This window comes from Dendrobates tinctorius, unplaced genomic scaffold, assembly GCF_039654945.1.
Source record: "Dendrobates tinctorius isolate UK_male_01 unplaced genomic scaffold, ASM3965494v1 ptg000040l, whole genome shotgun sequence".
Lineage (NCBI taxonomy): Eukaryota > Metazoa > Chordata > Amphibia > Anura > Dendrobatidae > Dendrobates > Dendrobates tinctorius.
Window position 1 is genome coordinate 35195738 of NW_027361708.1, and position 12993 is coordinate 35208730.

Genomic DNA, 12993 nt, shown 5'->3' on the forward strand with positions numbered 1-12993 from the left:
AACGCATCATGCATCTTGCATGCGTTTGCGTTTGTAGGCGCATGCGTTTTATCCCGTTTCTAGCCATGTTAACTCTTAAAACGCATCCGTTTTTTAACGCAGGCGTGCGCATGTTCCCATAGACTGTAATGTGTTATTTTGTGGCATTCCGTGCGCAAGTGTGCGCATGCGTTTTTTGGATGCCGTTGGACGGACCCAAAAATGCAACAGGTTGCACCTGGCTCGCCTAGGCGCACACCTTTAAAAACCGTATGCGCACGAAAATGCATATGAACGCGTGCAAACGCAAGACAATGCGTCCCCCATGTTAAACACAGGTGCGCTAATGTGAAACCAGCCTAAGGCTAGACTATGGTAAAAGTCTGCTCATAAGACTCCAGCAAAAATGTTTCTGTGCGAGAAAACATTGCATAGCACTTCGACTAGTGTTATTCTAAGGATATTGTTCCCTTCCCAGCCTAATAAGACCAGCCCTCAGCCACCCCAGAAATAGCGCATCCATCCGATGTCTTGGCTCTTCCCGATTGCCCTGGTGCATTTGCAGTCTGGGTAATGGTTTGGGATTTGATAACAGCTGTGTAATGTCCGCTGACATCAAGCCCAAGGGGTTAGTAATGGAGAGGTATCTGTCAGACACCCTCATAACTAACTATGTAGTCAAAAGAATAAAACATACACAAAAGTCCTTTATTTGTAAAAATGACTTCCCAACAAATTCCCTCTTTTACCCATTTTATACCTTAAAAAATAATCCACAGGGTTCGCCAAAGTCTATACGGAGGTCTCACGATGATCCCTGTCTTCTTAGTCCAGTGTAAGGAGCCCTGTTCAGAGAAAGCAGTTCCATAGACAGGAGCTGCAGCCACTGCCAGGTGTCACTCTCAGACAAGGGTAAGTCTGGATGACACACCTTATAAATATGACAGGATGGAAAATGGGGAGAAAGGCCCTAAATGTAGGGAGCGAAGGATGGGACACCTCCTGTCACCAATCTGTGCCTGTCCTTAAGCTCCACTAACGCCCTATGCAGGAAATTCACCCTGCCACAGTCACGTGCCTAGTCCCTGACTGTCTCCTTTTTTGACCCTGACTAGTGCATTAGCCGGCAAGGACACTAGCTTCACCACTGCAAATGGAAACACACAGGGGAGAAGACGAACAGGGAACAGACAAAAAAAGGAAAAACTACCTAGCTCAGGCTCTGCTGCTAAGCTCCACAGCAGCAGAAAAAATGGCACCAGGAACCTGAACTCCCATAGCAGCAACACCACAGAAACAGGAAAGTTACTCACCCCTAGCTGGTCTGTATAGATGAACTCGATTACCAATGAACAGCTTATGGGACATGTGACTATTTAAAAGAAGGTGGGTGTGGTTACCAACCAACATCAGTTGACCAACCTAAAAGAACAGCCACCAAGGGACAGACATTAACTCTTGCTGGAATAAAAGAAAAAGCATCATTTACATTTCAGCAGAACCAGAGCTGCCAGAAATCCCTTAATGAATCGTGACACCAGGTCATATGCTGACGAACAGTGATGTCAGTAAGATTACCGTAGTTCACAGCCACTGAACTGCGGTAACCTTATTGACGTCACCACTTGCATTGTGAGAACTTACTGCATGTTCTCATGCTATGCAGTAAGTTCTCTCGCTGAAAGTGGTGAAATCAGTAAGGTTACCGCAGTTCAGTGGCTGGGATCTGCAATAATCTTACTAACATCACGCAGGGTGAGAACTGGCAGTGGCTACAGGTCCAGTCTTTGGAGTTGTGTTCTCTGAACAGGGCTCCATAGAATGGATGAAGAAGATAGGGATCATTGCAGGATCTCCATATGGACTTCTGCAGACCCTATGGATTTTTAATGGTAATAAATGAGTAAAAGAGGGATTTAGTTGAGGATTGCTTTTTACAAATAAAGGACTTTTGTGTGTATGTTTCTTTTGACTATGGGCTTAGTAATGGGGTTGTCTGACAGACTCCTCTCCAACCTCAAAACCAATAACGTGATTGCCAATGCAGTAGGACAATTGGGAAGAGCCGAGGCTAAGAACTGGAATTGGCGCATCTAATGGATGTGCCATTTCTGCAGTGTCTGAGGACTGATCTTATTAGGCTGAGAAGGGGAAAATATTCATGGACCTTCCCAGCCTATTGCTATCTGCTTAGCCTTTGCTGGTTATTAATAATAGGGAGGACCCCACATAATTTTTTGGGGATCTTATTTTTAATAACCAGTTAAGGCTTATCAGATAGCTGTGAGCTGATATTAATAGGCTAAGAAGCTCCATGATTACTGACCCCTTCCCATACTATTAAGACCAGCTCACATCGTCTACTTTCCCATAACTGGTTATTAAAAATAAGGGGGACACCACACTGTTTTTTTTATTTATTTATTAGCTAAATACATGTACAGTAAACTACACATGCAAAGCACTGATTATATATCTCACTGACATACTTATATCTATTTATTCTATATATCTATCTTATCTATTCTATTCTGATGATTCAGGATATGAATTTACTGTACCTGGCTGATGAAATGTCTCCTTTGAGATATGTGCATAAAAATTGGATGGCACATGCATGGTACATGTACCATGCAATTTTTTTCTTAAACCCATTGGCAAGTACAATCCTATTCTCGCAGGCAATCACAGCATGCTGCAATTTTTTTTCCAGTCCCATCCAATGTTTTCTCACATTGCACTCGTCCGATTTATACAGCAATGTGAGCGTGCCGTTAGACTGAACACCAACTTTTTTAAGGTAAACTTGGCTGTATCTGTATGACTTGTGAGACCCACAATGAAATCCAAAAAAAACATTGACATTCTGAGTGTTTTAAAACCATGCCCCTTGTCAATTTATGTGCAAACATTTTTTGCAATGGATAGACTGGAAACCTTTTATTAGATTAATGCTGCATGAACTACAGGCAGCATAAATTAGAGCCTGATTGCAATCCCTGCAGCATTTCAGAGTAAGCAATGAAAATCTGGCTTTTACACATATGCAAATTTCTCACATACAGTCCTTAAAGTGGATACCTGGGATTTTAGAAAAAAGCATGTAGTTGCTAACAGAGGCAACTACAGTACCTACCTGTTGTATCTGGTGCCAGCCATTGACCACTCCTGCCAGAGATTCAGCTACTCCCTGTCAACAGAGCAGCAGTTTATCTTCTTGCTGACAAGGTGGGACTATTGGTGTCATACTGATTGATAGCTTCCATTGTATAATTGGGGGAAGTCTGCTATCAATCAGAATGATGTCAGTAGTCCCGCCCTGCTAACAGGAAGAGAAACTGCTGCTCTGTTGATAGGGAGAAGATGAATCTTTTTCAGGAGCAGTCAATGACCGGTGCCAGGTACAACAGGCAGGTAGTTGCCTCTGTTAGCAACTACATGCTTTTTTTTCTAAAGTCCATGATATACCCTTTAATATAGAAAAGTCGTGAAATTTTGGAAATTGCTTGTTGGACAACTTTCCTCAGATAACCATTGAATAATGCTGATATCTTGCCAAGGTGTGCACATGCGGGTATTTCTGCACGTGTTCTGAAAATTTTGCTTCCATTGTTTTATTATTTTACTATCATTATTATTATTTATTTATATAGCACCAGTAATTCTATGGTGCTGTACATGAGAAAGGGGTTACATACAAAATTATAGATATCGTTAACAGTAAAAAAATTTACAATGACAGACTGGTGCAAAGGAGAGAGGACCCTGTCCTTGCAGACTTACATTCTACGGGATAGTGGGGAAGAGACAGAAGGTCGGGGGGTGCAGCAGGTCTGGTGGTGATGAGGCGGCAGCTCAGGCGGTGGTGAGGCAGCAGAACAGTTATTGCAGGCTGTAAGCTTTCCTGAAAAGCTAGGCTTTCAGGTTCCGTTTGAAGGATCCGAGGGTGGTAGATAAGCGGACATGTTGAGTCATGGAGTTCCAGAGGATGGGGGATATTCGGGAGAAATCTTGGAAGCGATTGTGTGAGGAACGAATAAGTGTGGAGGAGAGTAGGAGGTCTTGGGAGGATTGAAGATTACGTGAGGGAAGATATTGGGAAATTAGTTCAGAGATATAGAGAGGGGACAGGTTGTGGATGGCTTTGTAGGTCAGTGTTATTTTGAACTGGATTCGTTGGGGAATTGGGAGCCAGTGGGGAGATTTGCAGAGGGGAGAGAAAGGGGAGTAGCGAGGAGAGAGGTGGATTAGTCGGGCAGCAAAGTTGAGGACAGACTGGAGTGGTGCAAGAGAGTTAGCAGGGAGGCCACAGAGGAGAGTGTTGCAGTAGTCAAGGCGGGAGATGATGAGGGCATGTACAAGAGTTTTAGTAGATTGAGGGCTGAGGAAGGGACGGATTCTGGAAATATTTTTGAGTTGGAGGCGACAGGAGGTGGCAAGAGTTTGGACGTGTGGTTTGAAGGACAGGGCAGAGTTGAGAGTTACACCAAGGCATTGGATTTCAGGTGCAGGAGAGAGCGTGATGCCGTTTACTATAATAGATACAGTAGATCGGGTAGGGAAGATACGTGAGATGGAGGAAAGATAATGAGTTCAGTTTTGTCTACATTGAGTTTTAGAAAGCGGGAGGAGAAAAAGGAGGATATGGCTGATAGACACTCGGGGATTCTGGACAGCAGAGTGGTGACATCTGGGCCAGAGAGGTAGATCTGAGTGTCGTCCGCATACAGGTGGTACTGGAAGCCATGGAACTTTATGAGTTTTATAACAGGTATATTATTATCATGTCTATGCATCCAGTCATTTCTGTAACACCACAGGTTTTACTTCTTGGTGTATAAAAATCAAAACTGGATATTGTTATCATGCTCATCACACATATTTACCACTCTGTAACACTGATTATTTGTACGTATAGGCAAATCATTTTGATTGACTTGAAAGTTGGTTTGTTATTGTGCATTTAGATAACAACTATCATGAAGACTTAATAATAAATGAATTCTCTTTATTATTCTACGGCTGCCTCTTAAAGTTTTTTTTTCTGGGGCTGCTTACTTCTGCATTGGGTGGTGAGTGGTGCTGATGATATTAGTTGGCAGGTGCCTGTCAGGACACAAGGATGGACAGAAAGTGTCTTGTCACTGTCCTGTTCACTAAAATAAGATGTGTGTGCAATATCTGCCCATAGTTTCTGGCCACTCACTCGTTCTAGCACCTGTCGATCAACCTCATCTGCACTATTCACCTCCTGGTGGAGGAGCAGCACTGGAGAAACCTTTAAGAAGTCACTTAGCTGAAGAACAAAGTGAGGTAGACAAAAATCCCAATTTAAATTTTAGTGGGCCATATCTGTCTCTTTGTTATATTTGAATATGAATATCACATGAAACTCTCATGAAAGTTGTATTGGTCCATCAACCATGGCACTAACCTCTGGCTTCTGGGTGGGAGCCTTGAAAACCACCTCTTACATGATGGTTCTTATTTTGATTATCCTGCCTGGCACAACATCAAATGTGCATAACGTGACAACGATCACGTCACATCAATCCGGCTGATCAAAAGAAAAAAGTGGATGTTGTCAGGTAAGAGGAGGTTCTCACAACTCCTTTCCAGAAATCTGAGATTACTGTCATGGCCAATGGACCAGGTCATGCGAGCCAATTCACACCAACTCTGTAATGTGAAAAGTATTACATGGAAAGTATTTAAAAAAAGGTTTGCCACAGTCACTCACCAACAGCTTGAGTTGCATTTGAACATCTCACATGCAAGCTGTGCAAAAGTTAAACTTAGAATTGTGGTGTATTAAAAGTCAGTGTAAAACCACAGATAAAGGTAATCATACACATTTGCCAAGAACGGTTAAAAAACGTACAGTGAGAGTTATATGGAGCAATAAATTCTCATTCTTGCATTAATCATCATCATCATTAATAAAAAGTGTAATGAACATGGCATGATGTAAGAACGGTTGCTGTTAGTTAGCAAGCACAAAACTTCATATACAATCATAAAAACCAACAAATGGAAAAAAAAGCATTAGAGCCTAAATATGTGGTGTCATGATGGTTTTGGTAAGGCACCAAAAGCTAATTTCCGGAAATATGCTACAAAGCATTGACCAGATCCTTTTCCAGTGGCTTAATATATAATGTATTTACTGTAATTAGGGTTACAATAATTCCTAAATGTAAGGTTTTCTATATTATACAGTATATACAGATTAATATCACAGCTGCATATGTGTTTCAAATATAAGATTGAAGTCTGCATGTAACAGGGATGGTGATAGTAGATCCAATGAAATGTCCTGGTACTGGCTGTCACTTTTACTGTTATTTTCAAGAGAAGCTCATTTAGCTTTTGTGCCTTATTATAAAGAGACTCTTTATGCCCTGGTGAATGTCTAGTATAAGAATGAAGCGTTTCTACTGTTAGAGGGCAGCAATATATTAGGGAAGCTGTCCCTATTAATAGGAATGCCTATAATAGGCTGTTCTTTGCATACTTTCCTCTAGTAACCTTTATAACATCCATCAATTGGAATTACAATGCTCGCCTACAATTTATGCACATCCAACACGTAAAAATATAAATATTCCCCACTGCCATAGTCTGAAGGATCTAACATTAAATATCTGTAAAACAAGCACCGTACCTTCTGTATCTGAATTTCTTCCTAGGAGTGGCCTTTAGCATATGAAGCCTGTACAGACACTCTAGGTTTGTCTAGGCCCTAATGTCTGGTGTTAATATGCCTCCTGGGACTTTGAAAACTCTTTACTTAATTGTATTTTGTAAATGAAGATCATTTAGTTACATTTGAAAGCCGCTCTCTGGCAAAAGGAACACATCAAAGCAAGTTATTCTGTCTTACCGCTCTAGAATGTGTGCCGCCACCCACACAAGCACTTACACGTACATTGAGTGCAGACACAGCATGGCTGTGATAAAAATGCACAATGTTACACATTAAAACCGTTTAGTGGAGTAACTATTATAATTTCCTGAACATGAATTGAAGAAAACATTCCAAATCACCATGGCTTTTCCATTATAGAGGTTAAAGTATAAATGAAGGCAACCCAATTTTACACCTCTTAAATATATTGTTTTTAATAAATGTATTACATTTTGATTTTTGCTTTCTAATTAAATAAAGCGGTCCTTAGTATGTTGAAAAGGTAAGTAAATAATTAAACATGACATATTACCAAAAGACAATTACAGTGAATTTCCTAGGTTTCATAATAGTTCATTTTCTGTTCCTAAGAGGTACTGGCAAAATTGTAATAAAGTAGGCAAATCTAAAAAGATACTGAAAACTTGACCAATAAAGCATTCACATTCTTTATAGGGCAGCACGGTGGCTCCGTGGTTAGCACTGTTGCTTTACAGCGCTGGGCTCCTGGGTTTAAATCTGTATGTTCTCCCTGTGTTTGAGTGGGTTTCCTCTGGGTTCTCCGGTTTCCATCCATACTCCAAAGACTTACTGATGGAGAAATTAGATTATGAACCCCATTGGGGACAGTAATGATTAATGGTGCTATATAAGTGAGTAAAATAAATATTATTGCCATGAAGCACACAATGCTCTACATGTACAGCAAGATGGCCACATGAGTACAACAGTTGTGTCACACAATCACCAGCAGGTTGCTGCTTTGATTGACAGAAGACACTAACTATTTAAGCAACATTTGTCATTTCCCCATCAGCACAAACTTTGGGGGCCATTGTGTACCCCCACTTTTCTTCTTTGAAAAGTAGAGGAAAATGCTTGGTAAGTTGTATGAAGACTAAGGGAATGTTTCCACGTTCAGGAAATGGCAGCACTTTGGACGCAGCACATGCCTGCTCCGTCCAAAGCGCTGCCGGCTTTGTATGCGCGGTGATTCCGCATGTGTTCATTGAACGATGCGGAAACACCTCATCCTATACATAGACTGTGATGTTTATCTTGCGGAGACTGAGCACCGCATGTCCGGTTACGCAGGTCTGCCACCAGCGTCTTTGAACGCATAGTGTAGATGGGATTTCACAAAATCCCCTCCACTATGCTGTAACATCTGGCTGCTGCGGATTGAATGATGCAGCTGTACACAGCATCCAATCTGCAGCAAATACTGAATGTGGAAACATACTCTAAGTGTACTGATATAGGCTCACATGGTGCTGTGGATTTTTTTAAGCCATAGTTTAGTGTGAGCAAAACAGACTGGAGGTGATGATCGACTTTCCAAATGGCACAAGGAATATTAAGGATGAGTAGAGTTGAAAATGCAGAATGGCAGATAAAAAGTAAGTTGGAAGAACTGGATGCAAGCAAAACCAAATCTGTTGACAGCACAGGAACAGTAGAGATTTATAGGCAATTTTGAACATTACTGCATGAGTGTGGAAGAAGACCTGAACAGCAGAGGTTGAGTATGTGGCAGCAGCAGGAATAGAAGACACCAGTTTGCTATCAGGTTTTTTGATAGGAAATCTGATAGTGAGGATGCACCAAGATTAGCAGGACTGAGCTTGGTAATAATAGTTGGTTGATGGATAGCAGTGTGGAGCAGCTGAACAGATAATCGGCCACTTGGTTTGAGTAGAACCAAGTAAGAAGTGTAGATTGACTACAGGAAAGCATGTGGTAGCAGAGTGCTATATCATCGAATATTCAGGTGCATTCACCCATCTGAGCTGACCTTAAAATAAAAGGCCATGTCTGTTGACATCAGTGGTGCTTTCTGAGTTACTATAATAGCTTGACGTGGACTAGAAAGAGCTGGCCATAGAGGAAGGAAGCAATACCCAGCACTGGAGCAGCGAGATGTGTGTAACACCTATTTTATTTTTTCAAACCCAAATTAAAACTTAATTGAAGTAATGCAAACTTTCATACATATGCCATCCCTGTAATATTACTTAAATGCAAGTGAATATAGAAAATTATATTCATTCATTATACTTTTAAAGAGGTGCTCCTTAAAGGTATCCAGAACTATACAAAAACAAAAAATGTACCTAAGCACTTACAGGCATGTAATTGCAGCTTACCTGCCTATTGTGCAAGGAGCTGGTCTTCCTCTACACAGAGGGGGTCACCTGCCGAAGATTTAGAAGCCTCTGCTGACGTCACGACTACAAAGTGGAGGCTTCTTTACTGGTCCACTCTGCCGATGGACAGGACTTCCAAGGTCATTCTGATTGATAGCCAGATCCCTGCTGCCTAATTAGGGGAGTCAGCTGTCAGTCAAAATTACTTTGGAAGTCCTGCCCTGCCGCATCAGCAGAGGCAGCTGAACGCCGTTGGGCACAACAGGCAGGTAAGTTGCAGTTACCTGCCTGTTAGTACTTAGGTATATTTTTTGTTTTTTGTAAAGTCCCGGATACCCCCTTTAACCACAACTCTGTAAGGTGTAAAGGTAAAACAGAAACAGGTTTTGTATGTGGCATTATGAATTTTGTTACGTCTTTTTTATTTTGATAAATACAATGTAAAACCATAAAAAGACCTAGTCTACAGGCTTTGATTTTCTTTTTGCAGGCAACAACAGTGGTTTATGTGACCATCTTAGATGAAAATGACAATGCTCCCCTGTTTGAAAGAATGCTGTATGAAATAACCTTGGATGAAGGTCCAATGACTCTTAACTCGGTCATAATCACAACTACGGCTGTGGATCATGATGAAGGCCTCAATGGTACTGTTACCTACTCAATAATAAGTGGAAACCTCCAGAACACATTTACTATAAATAATTCTACGGTAAGATTTAAATAGTAAATATCTTTGCATAATATAATATTTTAAATGAGCAATGTTTGACATTATTTTATCTAAAATAAAGCTCCACCTTCCCCCACCTTATTGCACCTTCCTGCAACTTTTATTTATTTTATAATGTGTAGTAAAAGTGTTGTGATGTTTTATAAGATGCATACACTGCTTGAAGGGAGCCTTTCACACCCAAAACATTAACTAAGCCACTGATTCAAGTTTGTTGATTGACTAAAGCTGGAGTCACAAATAACGACTCACCAGTGATCCTGACAACGATATCAACGTGTCAGGATCGCTGGTGAGTTGCTATGTGATCGCTGGTGAGCTGTCACACAGACAGCTTCACCAGCGATCAGCACAGCGACGCCGAGCGTGCGTCGTCGCTGTGTTCGTTAGTTACCAGCGCGCTGATGCAGGGAGCTGGTAACTAACGTACACATCGGGTATCTAAGGGACGCACGTCCCTTGGATACCCGATGTGTACGTTAGTTACCAGCAGATCGCTGGTCTCCCACCCGTCACACGCAGGGATGCGTGCTGGCCAGCGGGAGACCAGTGACAAAAGAAATGTCCAGCGGTTTCCTACAGTGATCAGCGATACCGGCAGGGGGGCCGGTCGCTGATCGCTGTCACACACAGCGATCTCGCTGGTGAGATCGCTGTTGTGTCACAAGACTTGTGACTCAGCAGCGATCTCGCTAGCAAGAACGCTATGTGTGACGGGGCCCTTAGCCCTTATGCAAATCTAAACTGAAGTGTAGATTTTAGGGATTTAGTTGGAATAAAAAAAGGTTTACTTCATGGAGTATGTAAATTGGGGCAGCTTTCTTGCACCCTTGGTATGCAAGGTTGTGTGAGGGATGGACAGGGCTGTAGTCATGGCCACTAACACCTGCAACAGTGTGCCCTGGCCTCCTGTCACATAAACATGCTGCCCAACACTCGGCATACCTGCAGCACCTTTCACAGCTCCATCAAGGTCCTCTGTACATTTCTGGAGGACTTCAGGACCCACTTTAGAAATAACGAAGTCACAGTCCAGTTCAACTTTAAACGGAGGAACTTTACTGAGACTTGTACACAGCATATTCATATTCATTCCAGCATCATCGTCAACAGGGTTCACAACATACAACTCCTCTTCTGTCCCTTTCCTTCCTTCTCTGTCACTAAGCCCGCTTCCCGTGCGGACCATGCCGAACGGTCCCACAGCATCTTCAGTGCCAAGCCTCCTCCAGTTGGGTATTCCCTCAGCCGTTTTGTGCTGGCTCTGAGGACTTCAGCCCACGAGATAAGCTACCACATGTTAAGTGATGGGCCCATACTGCTTAGTCTTCACTAACAACTGCAGACCCACGTATTCTGCACTGCCAGTACTACTGCTGTAGATCCCTCTATAACAGTCCTGGTCACGAATATTATATGCTGGGCTTTTGGCTTGAGCTGAATGTTACGTGACACTGTGTTGCCCAGGGCTAGCCAGCCCTCCTGAGCTAATGGGCACCCTTGCCCCGACTGACTCCTATCATGACGTCGTTCCTAACTTATCCCACCGTGCCCCTCCTATGTTTAGCTCTCTACATACTGGTTCCCTTATGCCTACTATACTATGTACAGAACTGTGGTCTCTGTGCCTCCATCTAGTGGCCGAGGTTGGGCACTACACTCTCCCTACTTAACAGTGAATGTACAAAGCATAATTTAGTAAATACACAGCAGCAATGCACATATTCACATGTAAAGCACCATGGAATAAATGGTGCTATATAAATGTATAATAATAATAATAATAATAATAATAATAATAATAATATACAATATATTGTAACAAGGGATGTTTACACTGTCCCGAAACATCCCTTACAGGTGCACCATTTTGCCCCCCTCAGTTTGCAGAATGAGTGCTCTCATATCTTGATTGACAGTGAACTCTGCAGCCACACGCCACACTCTTTTAGTCTTATTACTGGCTCTCATTGTTGGCTCCTCTATGGCGTGCAGTATCAAGTGATGGCCGAAAACTGGAAATAGCCCACCATGACACTATTTGAGCGTATCTGGGCACCTGTAGTGCCCATGCAGAAGTGTATAGTTGCTGATTGAGTTCAGGCAGCACTCCTGTGAGCGCTGTCAATGAAGATGTGACAAATTGCTCAGTATGCAAATTGAGGGGTTGTGCTCCAAAGCCTCATATTTGTATACAAAATAAATCTTTTTTTATGTTAACTAACGAGTAAAATATACACAGCAGGTATGATTTTTATAGGGTTAGTTCCCTAGATCGCTGTGTGTGACGGGGATCAACGACCGGCCCCCCTGCCGGTTATCGCTGATCGTGCTCGAGCGGCCTGGGCCGTTTTTCCATCGCTGGTCTCCCTCTGCCCAGCACGCATCGCTGTGTGTGGCAGCAGGAGCCAGCGATCAGCGACGCTGGACGCTGGTTTCTAATGTAAACGTCGGGTATCCAGGAGCCGCGGCTCCTGGATACCCGCTGTTTACCTTGGAAACCGGCCTACACATTGGTTTCCAAGGTAAACAGCTGGTATCCAGGAGTTGCGCAGCTCCTAGATACCCGATGTTTACCTTGGAAACCAGCATGTACGCTGGTTTCCAAGGTAAACAGCGGGTATCCAGGAGCTGCAGCTACTGGATACCCGACATTTACATTAGAAACCAGCATCCAGCGTTGCTGGTCCAGATCGCTGGGGCTGTCTATGTGACAGCTCACCAGCAATCAGCCTAACGATGTCCCAGCGATCCCATCCATGTCGGATAGTTGGTGGGATCGCTGGGACATCGTTATGTGTGACGGGGGCTTAAGGGGATTATTTACAATTTGGCAATGACTGACTCCCTTTAATTAAAGTGAAAAAATTCAGCAAAGAGAAGGTGGAAAAGGACAGAAATAGTGATTTTAATTTAGGGACGCGCCTATACTGTATTTTAAATATGATCATAAGTACATCACGCAACCTGTGACTTCTCACGTACAGAGATCGTCTTTCGTAAGCATGAGGAGCTTGTAGTAGCTGTGGTTTTGCTTGCACTTGCTTCCTGTTTTGACTTCCGTTGTTATTTCAAAAGAGAACAATGTTTTTTTTCTTTAAAAATATAAGTGTGAACTAAAAACATTTATCTAAAAAGCACAAATTCTAAAAGTTCAATATTAGGGCATTTTAGTTTCAACAAACTGTTGTTAGACGCATTGACCACTATACTTTAAGGCCCATTAC

The 12993-nt window shown here is 42.5% G+C and overlaps 1 protein-coding gene across 1 annotated transcript in view; it reads left to right on the forward strand.

The window, feature by feature from the left end:
• Positions 1 to 12993, forward strand: part of CDH23 (cadherin related 23) — a 1761581-nt gene that overhangs the window by 1565079 nt on the left and 183509 nt on the right. The window contains exon 37 of the mRNA XM_073574902.1: positions 9524 to 9745. Within this exon, the coding sequence (XP_073431003.1) occupies positions 9524 to 9745 (222 nt within the window). The remainder of the gene's footprint in view (positions 1 to 9523; positions 9746 to 12993) is intronic.